This window comes from Coccinella septempunctata, chromosome 2 (assembly GCF_907165205.1).
Source record: "Coccinella septempunctata chromosome 2, icCocSept1.1, whole genome shotgun sequence".
NCBI classification, from domain to species: domain Eukaryota; kingdom Metazoa; phylum Arthropoda; class Insecta; order Coleoptera; family Coccinellidae; genus Coccinella; species Coccinella septempunctata.
Genome location: NC_058190.1, coordinates 1,960,872 through 1,979,922, shown reverse-complemented (window position 1 = coordinate 1,979,922; position 19,051 = coordinate 1,960,872). Strand labels below are relative to the sequence as shown.

General features: G+C 39.6%; 1 protein-coding gene across 1 annotated transcript in view; it reads right to left on the bottom strand.

Annotated features, from left to right (window-relative positions):
- Positions 1–530: 530 nt before the first annotated feature.
- LOC123308717 overlaps positions 531–19,051 on the bottom strand; it is a 46,243-nt gene continuing 27,722 nt past the window's right edge. The window contains exons 6-9 of the mRNA XM_044891496.1: positions 15,542–16,369; positions 8,145–8,888; positions 1,807–1,932; positions 531–756 (exon numbers count right to left, since the gene is read on the bottom strand). Coding sequence (XP_044747431.1) covers positions 632–756; positions 1,807–1,932; positions 8,145–8,888; positions 15,542–16,369 — 1,823 coding nt within the window. The 3' untranslated portion in view covers positions 531–631. The remainder of the gene's footprint in view (positions 757–1,806; positions 1,933–8,144; positions 8,889–15,541; positions 16,370–19,051) is intronic.

Genomic DNA, 19,051 nt, shown 5'->3' with positions numbered 1-19,051 from the left:
GTGATAGCGAAACATGTGTCGTGATTTTTGTAAAAATCGTATAATCAGTTTTAAGTTCATTTATGTGGAAACAATTTTCGTAATAAAATATAGGGGGTGCCCATTTGACAAACGAAAGTCGAGACTTAACTCCAAAATAGAAAAAGTGTATTTCAATTCCTTCTCAAAAATATTTTTAAAGAACGCATATCTTGTGACATCCTGTGTACACAACGTTTTTTCCTCTGCCTCTGGTCGGAAGTTGATAGAAATGATTGATTTTAATATTTATTAGGTATATATCAGTATTCTTACGTACCTTTGTCTTGTGAATATTGATTAGTTGGGAAAATTTCTCATGTAACATTTTGAATACAAATCTTTAAAGGAACTAAATACTAGTAATGAGGTAAATGGATAAGGTACGAAACAAATTTTAACATTAGGAACCATTTTGTCGAAACCATGTGGAAAGATGATTTTTTTTTGTTACACTCACTCAGGTTATGGGCCCAGAAATGTAGGCGTCTATGTGAATCAAAAAAGAAATGTTCGAATGAAGTAATTAGGCACTAGGCACAATTGACACTAGGACAAACTTTCACTTTATGTATTTGATTTATCTACAGGTACATAAGGGCAACCAAAAATTTCACCTTGCAGGATTGGGTAGAGATTCTTTACTGTCAATGGATTGGTATTTTCCATCAGATGATTCGGTTTTCGCACTTCTGCCCAGTCCATCAGGAGAAATCACAATTTGCTCATTTGAATTACCTGAAAAATAGCCGTTTGAAAAATTTTTCTTTTTGAAATAAAGTCGCAATACACCATTTATAACTCAAGATGGGTTAGAGACGTGGAGTGTTTGTTACGAAATTTTGTTTGTTGAATTGGTCTATGGCCATTTATTAAAAAAATCATTAAAACTTTCAAAATTATTATGAAGAAAATGGTGATAAAGGAAATAATAAGTAGTGAAAAAAGAACGATCGCTGCTTTGAGACCATAGATTTATTTGCCCCCTTAAATATATACCAATAGATAGTTCATGTTTTTGCCAATAATGCGCTAACGATCACAGGAGAACGAGAACTAGTTGAAGTTGCCTGAGTTGTGGTGATAGACGATTAGAATATTCAATTGATTTTGAATTTTTGGTAAAAAAAATATTTCACCGTGGTGAAACACTGAAGCGTGCGCGTCAGTGGTCAAGGGTCGGAAAGAAAAAAGGGACAGATAAAGTTTTCAGTACCTGTTACATCGTGAACTTGTTAGGTTGCCTGAATCGGGTTTGTCAAGCGTTTTTTGACCCAGTCGCTAGCGACACTTTACGGGCAGGAATTAAAACTCTTCGTCTTTCAGTGTCAACAATAATAATAGTACCATCGCCGTGCGCTCCAAAAGTTTTTGAAAACCTAAATTAAGCCTCTAATATATCTATACAAGTAACGCACCATTCGTCATCTATATTTTCAGTACGGCGATCGTTCTCCATCTCTCTACCCTCCTTATTGAATATCAAAGTAAAGAATGGTGTAAAAATGTAATGGATTTAATTTGACCTGTAGAAGCCCACTATTTTAAAAGCTGTCATATAGGAATATATCGCTTGTTAACAGATGACAACTGAATGAATTAAAAATGGAAGAAAATTAGCTTCGAAAACGCTACGAATTCAAGGCGTGAAAATTTTGCTAAAACAGCATCTAATGTGATATTTATTGAAGAGTTTTCATAGCAAGACAAGGGAAATTAAGATTGAACTTGTCCATCGCGCATCGCCTCAATAAAAATATAACCTGATTATTGCACGAATAGTCTTACCATTTATAACATTCTCTGTTGAATTGCTGATTTCTGATCCGTTAGCCTCTTGTTCGGTAAATGAAATCAAGGACTCACTTTCGGTCGTTCCGTTGTTTCTTCTTGAGATTTCACTGTCTTTCTGATCTGTGGATGGGGACTTATTCTATAGTTCAACATTCGACAAAAAATCACCACCAACTAAAACAGAATTAATTCAGACACATAACACCCGTCGATTTCGGAGCGGCAAATATGCCTTTTCCATCGAAGTGAGAGTTCTTCGCCCTGATGAGGTCGAATAGGACCGAAACGGGGGTCTACTCTTTTTCGATAAATGGTCCTTCTATTATTACTCTGAATGAGCATGTGAAAAGCTCGATACCGATGTGCCTGTTGAAAGTTTGGGCCGTTTCCTCATATATCGAAGAATAGACAACACAACATCTTCGACATTGACAAAAATGTCAGAATTTGGCCCTATCTCAAAAACAAAGTATAGAAAAGCGGTTTTCTTGAGAATAACCTAAATGTTTCTGTCTATCTGGCTTAGAAGAAAATCAAATAATTTGGAACACCCATGTGATTAATGAATTTCAGTGATCAGCTGTATCAAGAAGCTTAGATTCCTTTGAAGAGTCGCCATTCTTCGCTGCACAGTAATTTAGGGACCCTTATGTTTGTGTGTAAACCTGGCCTAGCATTTTTCGATTTTCGTAATTTTTTGAGCTGAATTGTGCTAGATTTGTGCTGTCCGTGTCGTTCAAATTTGTTATTTTTAGATACGGTCCTCAAGATAACTCAAAATATATAAAATGCCCAGCCCAGCTGGCCCACCAATTTTTTAAAAACTAGATACGAACCATCGGAGGGTTACGAAGCACGGTTAGATATAGGCAGTGTACGCATTTTATAGGAAACTTGTTCCGGTGTTTCATCACCGTTTCATCATGTCTTCAAAAGGGATATTGCAAACCTACCCTGAGACGTGGCTTCGAGTCGAAGACAAGATTCCTTGTAATTTAGGGCGTTAGCGATAACTATTTAATGTCAAATAATTAACACAATAGTCATTATTCCTACACAATTCTTAAAATCCACCGATTCACAGGGATATAAACTACATAGTATCAAATGGGAGGAAACAAGGCTCCCAACGGGTTTGCCCGCCAGCTAATAATCGTGTTTCCAGCGGGGAGAACACGCACTGAATGGGGGAAAAAACAAAGCTATTCACCACTCTGTTTTCTGCTCCCAACGTGTTTACACCCCACCCAGGAATCGTACTTCCAGCAGTGGTAGAACTCAGACAGGACTGGCGAAAAAGCAAAACAGATCACCGTTCTGGTTTCTACTTCCAGCGAGTTTGCACGCTAGCCAGCAATCGTACATCCAGCAATGGTAAAACTTGGACAAGACAGGGGAAAATGCACAACTGGTGAACCGTTTCTGCTTCCCACGGGTTTTCCCGCCAGCCAAGAATCGTACTTCCAGCAGTGGTAGAACTCGGACAGGACTGGCGAAAAAGCACAACAGATCACCACTCTGGTGTCTGCTCCCAGCGGGTTTGCACGCAAACCAACAATCGTACATCCAGCAATGGTAGAACTTGGACAGTACGGGGTAAAAGACACAAAGGTTCAACACACTGGTTTCTGTTCCTAACGGGTTTGCAACCCAGTCACGAATCGTACTTCCAGCAGTGGTAGAACTCAGTAAAGACTGGGAAGGAGGCACAACGGTTCACCATTCTGGTTTTTTTTCCCAACGGGTTTACACGCCAGCCACGAATCGTACTTCCAGCAGTGGTAGAATTTGGAGAGAGGAAAAATGTACAACGGTTCACAACATTGGTTTATGTTCTCAACGGGTTTGCACGCCATCTAAGAATCGTACTTCCAGCAGTGAGAGAACTCTGACACGACGGGGAAAAAGGCACCGCGGTTCACCACTCTGGTTTCTATTCCCAACAGTTGTACACTTCAGCCACGAATCTTACTTTCAGCAGTGGTGGAATTCGGACAGCACGAAGAAAAAAGCACAACGGTAACAATATTGGTTTATGTTCCCAACGGGTTTGCACGCCAGCTAAGAATCGTACTTCCAGCAGTGATAGAACTCTGACACGACTTACTCGTTTCTAGTAGTCTATGAATTAGTCCATAAGCCGGTCTTCCAGTAACCCCGACATGGGTGATTATCACAATGTGTCTGAATTAATTCTAATTATCATTTTATGCCTTCACAGCTCCAGTCCAAAGACTATAGAGTAGAAAGATGGGAAACGAAGCGACTAATATGATATGAGCGCCATCTGTGTTCTAATTGTGTTTCTAAGACCCTAAGCCTGGTTAAAATATTAATTCGAGGGCCATTTGCAGAAACATATAAAATTTTGTAAGATTTCAGATGGCCATTTTGATCGAAGAGGTTTTGAATGTTTTGAGTCTCGTACCGCTTTTTGTTTATCTAGAACCTTCTAGTTGTTGATTATTGAATTTTGAGTCTAATTTCTTGGTGAAAACCCAGAAAATATGGTTCGAAAATTATTGAATGGTGATCAAATAATAAAATTGAATAATGAGGATAAAATTGAATTTTCGTAACAAGTTTCTTACTTTTCTAAGAAAAATGAAATAGTGAGTATTAAAACTCGTAACATGTGACTCGGTCATTCATGGATTTTTATTTTCAGTGCTCCGAAGTTGATAACACTTTCAGGGCGTAATGTCAAAGAGGAACCTGTTTGGTAATGGCCTGCGAACACTAGTAGACTATACCATGTGCAGTGAACATTTCACTGAAATGTGTATGCTATGATGGTATATTGAATATTGCTTCATATTAATTTCTGATATACAGGGTGTTCTACAAGGTCTGTGACAAACTTTGACAGAAGGTAGATGTGCTTCTTTTGACAATTTTTTTCCTATGAACATAGGTCCGATTCGTTTTCGTTTAGGAGTTACAGCCATTTGAAAATTTTTTTTTCATGTTTTGATTAAGTAGGCCGACAGAAAATATCGGTCGATATGGTAATTGACGTTATTTTAATTATTTATTTGACACTTGTTTCACTGAGAATGGTATCAACAATAACCATAATGAACATGTGTGGGCACTGCATAATCCATATGCCATTGGACAAAGACGATGTCAGCAATGTTTCAGTGTAAACGTTTGGGGTGGGGTTTTTAACAATGATTTGATGCCAGTACATGTTATAAATGATCGTTTAAATGCAGATTTGTATAAAAATTTTTTTGGAGCACAATCTTTTTGACTCCATTGATAACTAAGAGCTCAACATTGTTGGAAATATGTGGTATCAGCACGATGGTGCACCACCACATAGAGGGAGACAAGTAATCTGTTGGCTGAATGAACATTTTCCGAATAAATGGATAGGTCAATGAGGACCAATACAATGGCCATCTCGTTCACCTAATCCAAATCCCTTAGATTTTTATTTATGGGGTCATATGAAGCACCTTGTTTATCACATGAATTCTACCAAGTGATATAATTCAAGATGTAGCAAACCAAATACGAAAAAACCCAAGTCATATCCGCCGAGTAATGGCATCTTTAGTTCGTCGATGTGAAGCTTGCATTCAAGCTGAAGGTGGACACTCCGAACAATTTGTATAGTCCCGAAATTTCCATTGATTATTATGATTTTATGAACATAAAAATTTGATTTTTCGAATGCTTGTATCTTTGAAACAAAAACGAATCGGATATATGTTCATAAGAAAAAAAATTTCAGCATAAGCACAGCCACCATCTGTCAAAGTTTGTCATAGAGCTTGTAGAACACCCTGTTTGTATATTGTACAAATTCAAATAAGTTTATCAGGCCCGTTTGCACCAATACCCCTTAAAACCATATTTGAGTACTGTCTATGCGTGTCGAAATTTCTCCGAGTTCTGCGTCGCAGATAGCGCTGCCAAAGACTTCTTTTGGTACGAACCATGCTAAGAATACTGCGATTGATCCACGGCTTGGACGGACTCAACTGTACAATCCTAGTGCTCGAACACGCCTCGACCGCTCGAGTAATCAGACACCTGAAGGAACTCCACACAACATCAATGTTCTCCGAAGATAGGCACTGATTCCAGTCGACATCAGACAGGCGACTCCTCAGTAAACCATAGTCTATCATGGTTCTGGTCTCACGCGTTAACCTCGTCGCCGCAATACGAGTGAACTGAACCCTCGAAGTCAGAACACAGTGGTCAGAACGCCCAACAGGATCATGGTATTGGACATCGCATACAAGATCCCGATCACTCGTGAGCATCAAGTCCAAGGTTGAGGGACTCTGACCCTGGCAATAACGTGTTGGACGATCTATAAGCTGAGTAAGATGGGCCTCCTCAATAGCCGAGAGAAACATCTCAGACCTAGATCCACCCGAAGGAGGTGAGCCAGCCCTCCATTGAATGTCACGGAAATTGAAATCACCAGCCACAATGATGTTATCACCCCGCTGAGAAAGAGTAACGAGAAGCTGATAGAGGAGTGAATCTGATGGTGAAGAATGAGGTCTATATATACAGCCAAACAGCGTGGAGAATTCATGTGAAGACAAATATAAAAACAAATTATCAATTCCCGGTAAATCATGAACCTTAGCCTTCACCTTGAAGGAGGTCGTTAAGTCATTGTGCAAATAAATGCATACTCCATCAAAACCTCTATTGATTTGACTATCACAACGAAACAGTTTGAATCCGGGAATATTAAAAAAGCTATCTGGTATACCGTCATGCAACCAAGTTTCAGTTATGAGAATGATCTTAGGTTTCAAATCACGAACACGCGCACATATTTCATCAAATTTATTTTTAATTGATCTGGCATTGGTATACATAATGATCCACTCCTCGGAAATACAACCTACTTTTTTGACCGTCTGGAAGCCTGCGCAGAAACAATAGTGGGTACCCCCTTCACGTATTTTATTGTCAAGTTTGCTTCCCCATTCAGTTGTCGCAGTTTCAGTTCTTCCCTCACTTTCCGCAAACCAGCCAACTGATTTGGAGTGAGGTCATCGGATATTTGTAACCTACTAAAAGCTGATGCAGTTGACAGAAGTTTTTTACCCCTCAACACAGTCAAAGCAGTGACCGAGTTAGCAAATCTTACCAACAAGGGTCTAGGATTCCCTCCAACCGCAGTACCGATTCTGTTATGAGAGACAATGTGCTGGACGCCAGCTGGAAAGATATGGCCGACAATAGAGCGGACCATATCGTCATCCGCAGCGCCATCAGTTGCCTCAGGCAGGCGCCTGACGATCACATTATTGGATCTTCGCACCCTCTCAACAATCTCAGCAGAGTCCACCATAACCCCTTCCGCACCAGACTCATGCCCACAGAAGGATTCACGCCTCTCCACCCCCAAACCAGCCATATATCTATATCTCTATAATGAGAGATATTCAAGCGCTCAGATCGTAAAAGCCACCATTAAGAGGATAGGGAAAAAAAAAACATGTATACACTTTTCACTTTCCTGGGCCCGTAGGAAAGACTCACACAAAGGAAGGAAGGCCACGGAGTCAGGATTATGAGATACAAGGAACAGTGGTACCAGATGTTAGAAACCTACAGAATGCCCTCACACGCCAAGCGGCTCGATAGAAACTCTGAAATGAACTATCAAACACGGTCCAATGCAGCATAAACAGAACGGAAACAATGCAAAGCACGAACGAGGCCAACACAAAAATATGGCCGAGAATCAATAGAACCAACGCAAAAAACAGTCAGCCTATACCTTTGATCGGGAAAGGCTATCAAAATCACTTTTTTTTATTTGAACACAAATAACACCTTTGACGTATAGCAGATCACCATACACTCTTGTGTCCTAGTCGAAGTACTATTCGTTGTCCATATTTTGAAATTTTTGATAATTATTCATGAATTACAAATAAAAATATGGTACATCCATCAGCGTATTTCATTGATATCACTTGATTCCATAAAATGTTTAGATGAAAACTAACCTCCTGGTCACAAAACAAAACCATACTATATATTTTGTCCCTCAGGATGTTCGTTTTCCGGTCTCAACAAAGTCGATATTGAAATTCAATACGAGAAATAGAATTCGAATTTCGCGCCTTTCAATTATGAAACAGAAAATTGTTACCAAACCGTTTTTCTGTATTGACAGTACGTTTCCAGCGCCATCTCATTGTCAAATGTGTTTTCACTGGCCAAAATATAGTCGGTTTTTAGTACTAGAGATTTGACGGCGTTTCCTATCTTTCTACTCTATAATCTTTGCTCAAGGCATTTGCACAAACTATAAGTTTTCGTAAATGTCATTATAACCTTACCTGTCGAATTGGTGACATCCCTCCCCTCTGGAAGTGACTGCGACCCCCGTTCGATGGTATCGTTTTTTCTTCTCGACAACACCTCGCTGACTTTCCGAACCGTCACCGGCGATGAGTCTGGATCGTTGTAGAGCAGCCCGATCGAGTATACGACAGACGACGGATCCCCTTCGAAATCCGTCTGTGGCACCACCGCCTTCAACGTTTTCAACAGAGGAGCAACCATATGGTCTTCGATATTCCCGAGACTCGTCGTCGACTTCGACAAGGGGGAACGTCGCGCCCCCTTTACTTCCTTGAAGCTCACCAGGTTAGGCTTGGAATGTCCGCACTTCGACGAATCGCAAAAGTTCCCGGGCACCTTCCCATCGCTACGCAGTTGTCCACAGATCGATTCGTAGCAGTCGTCGCTGTTGAACAACAGCAGGTTCTTGTCCTTCAGGTAACAGTCGTCTTCGACGATCACGCATTTCAGCATCCGATTCGGCGGCTTCTTGAAGTACGAGCTCAGGAACTTCCGGTCCCTGTGGACCTTGTAGCATTCCCCGTCTATGAGGCGACAGTTGTGCGCGTCTTGCGGGCTTATCTCGTCGGTGTTTTGGTTGCCCGGGTAGCATTTCGTTTCCCACCTCTTTTTCCTCATCGTCATGTGGAAAATACAGTCGGTAAACTTAGCATCGCGCCATATATCTGAGGCAACCGGATCTTTCTTCACAGATTTTCTAGATGACGGCAGATCATAGTCTACAAAAGATTCGGTCTGTGAGAAAACGGCGAATGTACAGCATTAACATATAGGATGGGCCAACAAGAACTAAACACCAAGATTTTATGATTGAAATAAAGACCTGGACCACAAAGTACTCCGCCGTAAAGTTCCAAAGCACTCGACCACAATTCAAAGAATTGTCGTTCCACTAATGCGAGCTAGTCATGAATCAGCGCAGGAACTCCCAAAGAGACTGAAACATATAGACACAAACTGTAGACCGGTTTATTGTCCCTCATCGGTACAGTGCAGTGTTACTCATCTCAACCGAAGTATGGTGTCTTTAAGCGAATTTGGGGGGGCGCCATAATGAATATCTTTCAATCTTTATCCTGGCAAATACACTGCGCAAAAAAATTAACGCACATTCTGAAAATCTCAATTTTAATGAAAGTTAACTCTACATTGACTTTATAACTTATTTTTTATGTTCTCTCGGGAAGGTTTTGAACGAAACAAGACACATTAAATGGAAGTAAAATTCAGGATTTCACCGAATCTTATGTGAAAGAAGAGAAATTAACGATTTTCAAAATACTGAAATGCTGATAAATGATTTAATACTTGGTATTTCCACCCCTTGCGTTAATTACAGCTCGGCAACGACGCTTCATACTCAAAATGAGTGATCTTAAAATGTTCTGATCTAATCCTTCCCAGATTTCTCCGACTTGGATTAAGAGTAGCTGGATGATTTTCGGAAATTCTCAGCCTTCTATTGAGGTTGTCCCAAACCTGCTCAATCGGATTGAGATCTGGACTTCTTGCTGGCCATTCCATTCGAGAGACTTCAACCTCTTCAAGGTACTCCTGAACGATGCGCGCACGATGGGGTCTGGCATTATCGTCCATAAAAATGAAATTTTCACCAATGTATGGGGCAAATGGCACTACATGCTATTCAAGAATGTTCCTTATATACTTATCAGCATTCATAGCTCCATTATCAACGACCACTAGGTCTGTGCGAGCATTCAAAGATATTCCACATACCATAATTGATCCTCCCCCGAAACCAGTAGTATTCAGGAAATTGCACTGAGCATAACGTTCTTGAATGGCAGTTGTTACCCGTAGTCTACCCTGTCCTGATCTTCGGACATTCATACCTGTCTCCCTGAATCGCTGCAACATTCTGGACACACTTGTATGGGAAACTTCAAACCTTTCTGCAATTCTTGTGTATGTCCACCCTTCTTCTCGCAAAACTACCGCTTGGCACATTCCTCTTGGATCAAATTGCGTGTTTCGCGTTGCATAACGATCGAGTGTAGAAAATCAAACGAAAGAAAAACTATTGATCACCAGAATTGATCGAGAACAACTGATTTTAGAATGGAGCCAATACATTCAAAATCTGATAATATCATCTTTTTTTATTCCTGCTGGGAAAAAACATCTGTATTGAAGAAAACCGTTGAAAGTGGATAACATATGCATGCATAATTCTGATAAAAATAATTATCATTGAGAACACCTTCAGTTGTAGAATAAATTTGAGATTTCCATAATGTGCGTTAATTTTTTTGAGCAGTGTAGTTTTACCTTCGTTGACTGCTGGCAGTGGTATGTCTGGGAGTCATGGACGGGTGTAGGATTCTACAGAGTAAGTGAGGGTATGCTCAGTCTTGGTGGGACAGGTGGCGCGTCGTGATGAGGATTAGAAAAATATCTCCCATGGCGAGCCTTTTTTCTCGCTTAAAGATAACATCCTCCGGTTGAGATGTGTAACAATGTACTTGTTAAAAATTGAGCGAAGCCCCCCCTCCGATCTTTCTCTAATCGACGCTCCTGACCGGCTCTGGTGGCCTAATTGACCGAAGCAGCAGCCCCACTCTCAGTGTTTCAAACTCTTGAAACAGGTTTATAATCCTTGCTAGTACCGCCCAATTGATAGGTTCACACGAGACCACTCGATTAAATGCCTTATCAGGAGTATATATTTTAACGATATTTTGACGATGGCAAATTGGCTAGCTCAATTCAGATCGTAACACTTGTCGATATTCATATCGTCGGGTGGTATGCATCTGAATTTATCCTCATTAATTTATATATCTTAAGATATTTTATAATTTACATGAATATTTTCAGACCTCTCTAAATCTTCTCACATGAAAATGAGTACGTATCACCAAAATTGAATCTTCTCAAGTCTTTCTCATTGATAATGAATACTGATTTATTGTGTCATCTCTCTTATTATCTCATGAAATTTTTTTTACTTGAATCAGTTTATTTTATTTCCCAGCCAACTCTGTTGCCTGCTCAATTACATATGACTAATTACTGTTGTCGAGTTTCAGATGAATGAATCCTCATATTACAAACTAGAGGCCTGCTCTAGTAATAGTGCACACTCAATTGGTATGATCTACTCATTGTTATTTGTACTCTCATTGATACATTCTCATATTCATTCATCATGCTCGATATACATGTTAGATTTCAGCCTTCTGCACTTCTCAAAACCAACGATTAGTAGTTTCCCCTCATTAGTACTCTCGATTTGTAACACTCATCATTTATCAATTATATCTTCTGTTCTTCTGATGGACGTTCTGATCGTCCATCTCAGTCTCTGTAAATGTTGTATTCATTGATACATTTTTGCACTGTTCAAGACCAACGTTATGTATATTGTAACGCCTTTTTCTCGGTGTACTCGAGCGCCAGCTATTCTTTAAGGGAGAATAGCAAACCTACCCTGGTAGCTACGAGCCGAAGACAAGGTTCCTCGGTGTCTGAGGTGTTAGCGACAACCAGTGAAAGTCAAAATCAACGTATACAAATTATATTTGTCGATTCATACAAGGAAACACAAATGGCACTATTGTGAAATTCGTACAGTGAAAGACTCGAGATCAGTGAATTTACAAAACGAATGAAACAGGATCCGATCTCAAACGTGATACGGGGTTTACGGACGTGTTCGCCAGCCAGAACCTTAGACGACTCTTAGACAGCTCACCCCTAAGTGCGTTCTTCACCCCCTGAGTATCCACACCAGCAGGGTTTTCGATAACAGCAGCGGTGAGCGTCGGAAAAAACGAGGGAGGAAATTTTTCACCACTTCAAAGTGCGTTCTGCACCCCCTGAGTATCCACGCCAGCGGGGTGCTTCAGCAGCAGGAGTGGAACTTAAACCGGGGTAGTAAGGGATGGAGGAAATTTTTCGCCACTCCAAAGTGCGTTCTGCACCCCCTGAGTATCCACGCCAGCAGGGTGCTTCAGCAGTAGCAGTGGAACTTAAGCCGGGGTACAGGAAGGATGGAAATGGAGGCTGAAGTTCCAATGATATAAAAAGAGGACGGAGTGTCGTCTTACCTATGGTTTCGGTTTGGCCACTTGCACTCGAAAATTTAAAGTCACCAAATAAAAGTGACGAAGAAAAAAAAATAAAATAAAATTCTACTCTGAACGGTGAAAAAGAAACTAATTCGACACGGAGCGATTATTCGGGTTCGTAAGTAAGTCGACAACAAGTGAATAGCCAGTGAATTAATCGTAAGTGAAGTGACCTGCAGGGAAACATCTGATTTCATACCCACAGGGAGGGTGCGGAAATCAGATGTGCCCCGACTGTCGAAATTCGGTAAAATTTGCGTCAATGGAGATGTCTTAATTTCGACTTATCTGTGCTAGCGAACAAACAAACTCGGTTATCTTCCAATTCAGGATGTTTTATAAGGTACGACATCGTTTTTCAGAACTGAAAACGGAATGAAAACAGTGCGGAATGTTTACAATTCCGAACGATGCCGGAATCCTGAATTGAAAACTAAAAATATTTCTCTCGAAATTAATTCAAAAATAAAATTACCAAAATGAAACTAAAAGATTATTTTAAAATGAGGGTGCGTTTTTATCAGAAAAATACACGTTCATTACAATATTAATTATAATATTCTTGCTCTTCTCATTATAATTATAATATTTTTGTTTTTCACTTTCAACTTAATTTTAAATAATAATAATGCTCTGCTCATAGTTACATTGTAATTATCGCTCAGCTCACATTTAATGTATTGATCTCTGATTGATTATCAGACAGAAAATTTAAGTTACTTGTACTTCTCATTTAAATTCATTATTCTAACCATCTGTTCTTCTGATGGAATAAAAAGGTATTCGTAATCAATTTTCATTGATTGCTCTATCAATGTGAACGTTGTGTTGATTTTGAATTTATTGAACTTCTCAAAGTCTAAGTCTGACCTCAGTGACTTCTCATTTGAACTACTCTGGATTATCTCGCTTTAGTTGAATAACGTCTTTCTGAGTCTATAGATGTTGTTAATATTTTTTTGTTATTACTATGTTAGCTTCATGCAGCTGACTTATTTATTTTATGATTGCGAGCAATATACAATAAATGTTTTTATACCAACTCCAACTCAATTATCTTCTCATACAGTCTACTACTCTTTTTTTTTGCAAAATCATCATAACACCCTCCATTTTGAACAGCACTGATGGGGGACAATAATCCCGGAACCGTTCTACAGTTTGTGTTTATATGTTTGAGCCCCATTGAAAATTCCTGCGCTGATTGATGACTAGCGTGCATTAATGAAACGTCTCCAATCTTGAAAATTGAGCTTTCAGCTATAAATCTATAATGTTAAATGGAACTATTTAAAATTGACAAGTGAGTGCCGAAGGAAAAAATGATTTTTGAATGAATAAAACTGCATTTTGAACTGCAGTATTATCAATACAGAAACTGTCCAGTGACTGTATATCAAGAACCGTCTTTTCAAATTTCGTAATCATTAATATCAAAAACTGCATTTTAAATGAAGAATTATCAATACTATGCAGTAACGGCACATCAAATACTGCATTTTTGAACTGCTGTATTATCAATACAAAAACTGTTCAGTTTGACAGACACAGAATTATCAATACAGAAGCTGTTTAGTAACTGTATGTCAAATGCTGCATTTTCTAAATGCAGAATTATCAATACAGAAACTGTTTAGTAACTATGTATCAAATGCTGCATTTTTTATGGAGAATTATCAATACAGAAACTGTGCAGTAAATGCATACCTATCAAAAACTGCATTTTTGAAATGAAGAATTATGAATACAGAAACTGTGCAGTAACAGTTTATCAAATAGTGCGTTTTTAAAATGCAGATTGTAACGTGGGTTCCTCGAGCGCCAGCTATTTTTTTCACTAGGAAGAATAGCAAACCTACAAGAGTAGCTGCTAGTCAGAGACAGAGTTCGCTGTTATCTAGGGTGGTAGCGATAACGAAGTAGTCAAAATCAAATTATGTACCAGTTTATTCACACCTTCGAAAACTGATTATTAAACAACGGAAATATGTGTAGGTATGAAATATGAGCGAATCCATCAGCAAACATACATTCGGGAAATTCTATCCGGTCACGAGCACTTTATAAAGTTTATACCGGGTGCTGTGAAAAATCAAAGGTTTTTCAATAAAATGCGCCAACCAGAACTGACGAAATGGACACCAAGGATGACCTCGCGAAGTGAAATGACTTGCTATACGGTATCGGGATGTAATTAATTGTATTTCTCCAGAACTGAAAGCAACACAACCAGGGCGGATGTACTCAAGACTTTTATTCGCTACCCCAAGGGCTCACGCACCATGACTGATAGAAAAGAAGAGATTTCTATTTCAACATTTATGACGCGGGAACAGGGGGGGTTGACGGGACTTTTTTTCACTACCCCAAGGGCTTACGCACCATGACTGATAGCGAAGGGAAAAGTCAGACTCGCGAAACAGGGAAAAGTACGCAAAAGATAACAGAAAGCGATACAGTACAGCAGTGTCAAAGAAGTAACCGGTGTAGGTCTAATGAAGAAACTGAACGGTAAAGACGGGGACCTACCTCCTTTATTCAAGGCACTCGCGGAAAACGAAAAATAAAAATTAATTTCTAAGAGCACTAGCACAGAAACTGTGCAGTTTCAGTACAGCAGTTTCTGTGCAGTTGGCACTTGTAATGCAGTACCTATCTGTACAGTTGCTGTATATTGTAATTGTTGGTGGAATATCGGTCTGAAGATGTGGAGCTGTTAGCTTCTACGAAACCGGTCACAATATTAGTTTCATTCAAAAATCTTATAGGTTCCTACTTGGACATTAATTTGTTGATAACTCAATGAGAAAACAACAAGGTCTCTTTAGTCTGGGTTCCAAATCGCTCTGGACTCAAAGAAAACAGAGAAGCAAACACACTTGCCAGAAAGAGTGCACAAACGCTACTTACTGGCCCAGAGCCTTTCTGCTTTCTGTGGCATAGGAAAATGCACCTACAGCAAAGATTTTCTGGAGAAGGAAGAAATCAAGAGGGAAACACTCTGGAGAAATCTCCCAAAAATGGATCATTCCAAAAAATTCCTCTGAAATTTTGAAACTGCAAGGTTATTTGGATCTGAGTAAGAAGAATGCCCCGCCATTGCAAGCCTGCGCAAAGAATGACTCAGCCTCTTTGAAGCCCAGTCAGATACTGGAGTTCATTGGAACTCCGGAGCTGGGGGACGAGCTGTAGATGGGGGATGTAACAAACCTTAGGTTGCAGTGGACTGAATCCCCCCTTACCAAACAATCAACTACTACCAAGACCAAGAAAAAACTTACCCTCATCGTAGTCGTAATCATCGATTTCATCTGTAATATCTTCCGTTTCTTCTTCTTCATCCACTTCCTCCACTTCCGGAAGATTTTTATCGCCAGAATCGTTTTTATCAAAGTTTTGTCCATTATTACCACCATCTCCACTACTACTGCCCGCTGATTGGTCGGAGCTATTCGGCGACGTGTACACAGCCGAAAGTGAATTGTTGTATATGAAAGACATTGAGTAGAATATACCTACGGGCTTCCCAGTGGTGTGATTTTTAGGTAATAGTTGCTTCAGACCGTCCGACAGCCCCTCAGCCATATCGTTGTCCAAAACAGTCACTGGAACCTCTCCACCAATTTGGCCCGCGTGTTCGGAATCTTCGGGATCATCGGAATCATCGGAATCCCCGCAATCTATAAAATCGCAATAAGCCCCTGGATTGACCGGGTCGGCCACCAGTGCGCGACAGACCGGTTCGTGGCACTCTTCCTTCTTGTACAACAGCATGTCGCCGTCCAGCATGTAACACTCCTTGCCGAGCATGACGCACGTGAGTATGTTGTTGTGCGGCGTGGAAAAATACTCTTTGAGGAATTCCGGGTCTTTGCGTACCCTGAAACAATGCCCTTGGATCATACGGCAGTTTTTCCCGCGGTCGTACTGCACAGTGTTGTCGTTTCCCGGATAGCATCTCTTCTCCACCTTGTCCTTCTTTTTTCTCACCAGCAGGACGCAAGTGGTGTAGTTGGAATTGGTGAATATGTCGCCTTTGGATGCTCCCTTGCGGGCTGCTCGAGGTTGCTGCTCCGATAAATCGTTACGTGATGGTTCTGATGGTTGACCTGGAAAATGTTGATCATAGACGAACACATAATCAAATTTTTGAAGTTCCTTTGAGCTTAAAGCTTCCTTTTGTGTAAAATTCATTGGGGTTAAAAGAAGCTTCAAAATTAAATAGACTTTGTTTGATTATGAAACTGCCCAGCAAACACTGAAATCCAGCCACTGTACAGGGTGAGCAAAATTCGTTGTCTACTGAAGGGATCTCGAGAACTATATATATAGCAACTAGAAGAAAATGGGTGACACATTCTGTAGCTCTTTTTTCCTGACTTTTCCAAATCTGAAAACAGATCCAGCCTAACAGTCATAGATTTTGAGTTATGAACGAAAATTGAGAAATTGTCATTTTCGATGAAGCTGAATAACTCGCTCATTTGAACTCGTATTAGAAATCCGTTGTTACATTCTACAGGCACTTTTTATGAGGAAATCGAATATGATATTAATAAATTTTTTGATCCAGTCATTTTCGAGATACGACAGGGATTTCTGATTTTTCAAATGTAAACTATAGTTGAAAGTTCTTTCATCTTGCTGTAATTTTTTTGCTGATCTAAAAAATGTATAATATGTTGCTATTCACCTGAATGTTCCTCATAAAAAAGTGCCTGCAGAATGTAACAACTGATTTCTAATACAATTTCAAATAAGCGAGTTATTCAGCTTCATTGAAAATGACAATTTCTCAATTTTCGTTCATAACTCAAAATCTATGACCATTAGGCTAAATCTGTTTTCAGATTTGGAATAGTAAGGAAAAAAGAGCTCGAGAATGTGTGTCCGTTTTCTTCTAGCTGCTATAGTTCTCGAGACTCCTTCAATAGACAACAATTTTAAATAAAGAATTTGGAGCAGACACGAAAATTTCGTCTTTTACATTATCTATCAAACTCCAATGAACAGGATGGATAACAGATTTGACAACGAATTTCGCCCACCCTGTACAAAAACTGCCCAGAGTTTGCTGCACATGAATGCAGTTACTGTAATGCAGCTTGTACAGTACAAACTGCATTCGACATACAGTTACAGTACAGCATAGCTGCACTTCAAATACAGCGATGGTTTTGCGATCACTGTACAGCATGCTGTGCTTTAACTGCAGCAGTCAAGTGCAAAAACTGTACAGTACTACTTTTAATCGAGTAGTCACTGTGCAAAATCCTCACAGCAGGCTGCACTTTTAATGAAGCAGTCACTGTACAAAAACTGTACAGCACGCTGTATTTTAAATGCAGTAGTAACTGTGCAGAAATTGTATCGAAACATGCAATTACGAAGCAATATTCTGTGTACGGGAGTTTCCCTAAATATATACAGAATATCGATTCTGCAAATCAGAAATTTTCAATTTCACTAAATATAAACCATATTTTGGTAATGAAAGGAGTCTTCAGTTATTGAATTATATCTATTAATGAACTGTCTTAAAGAGACCGGAGACTTACATAATCGAATTTTCGAATTCTTTCAACTTCTTAAAGAAGGTATATGTTTAAGTTTAAGAAATTCCTATGGATTAGTATTCTAGATTCTATTATCTTCATTATCAATTTTTATTGGAGTATTATAAATACAGAAACTGTGCAGTAACTGTATATCTAATACTGCGATTTCAAAATGCAGAATTATCAATACAGAAACTGTGCAGTCGCATTCAGTGCATATCAAAAACTGCATTTTCGAAATGCGGAATTATCAATACAGAAAGTGTTGTAACGTGGTTTCCTCGGATAAACTTTTCTCGAGCGGCAGCTATTCTTTTCACTAGAATAGGAAATCCACCAGAGTAGCTGCTAGTCGGAGACAGAGTTCGCTGTTATCTAGGGTGGTAGCGATAACGAAGTAGTCAAAATCAAATTATGTACCAGTTTATTCACACCTTCGGAAACTGATTATATGTACAACGGAGATATGTGTAGGTATGAAATATAAGCGAATCGATCAGCAAACATACTTTCGGGAAATTCTATCCGATCACGAGCACTTTGTAAAGTTTATACCGGGTACAGTGAAAAATCAAAGGTTGTTCAATAAAAGGCGCCAACCATGGATACTAAGGATGACCTCGCGAAGTGAAATGACTTGCTATATGGTATCGGGATGTAATTAATTGTATTTCTCCAGAAATGGAAGAAACAAAACCAGGGCGGATCTACTCGAGACTTTTACTCGCTACCCCAAGGGCTAACGCTCCATGACTGATAGCGAAGAAAAGGTCTATTTTTAGCGCAACTACGGGATTTCACTGACGACGAGCGGTATCTCTTATTCTCTACCCCAAGGGCTTACGCGCCATGACTGATAGAAAAGAAGAGATTTCGGATTCAACACTTATGACGCTGAACGCGTCATATTCTCTACAACTTTTATAATGAATGCGAAAATAATTTAAAAGCCCAGGAGAGGAGATAATTGGAAAAAACTGATTTTTGTGACCTTTATCGCCAATTTTTATTCTTTCGTCTTGCTGAAACGGTCAGATTATATTTTTTCACTACGAAGAGTTTCTGGTTGACATGAATTTACATTAATTATACTTATACAGTATCTTAATCTGAGACACTCGAGATGTATACATCTGACGATTTTTTACATCTTTGAAAACCTGCAGACGCTTTCCCCACCGTCTTCACCGACGCCCGAGTTAACACCGTTTTGGCATCATGGGCTCCTCAACT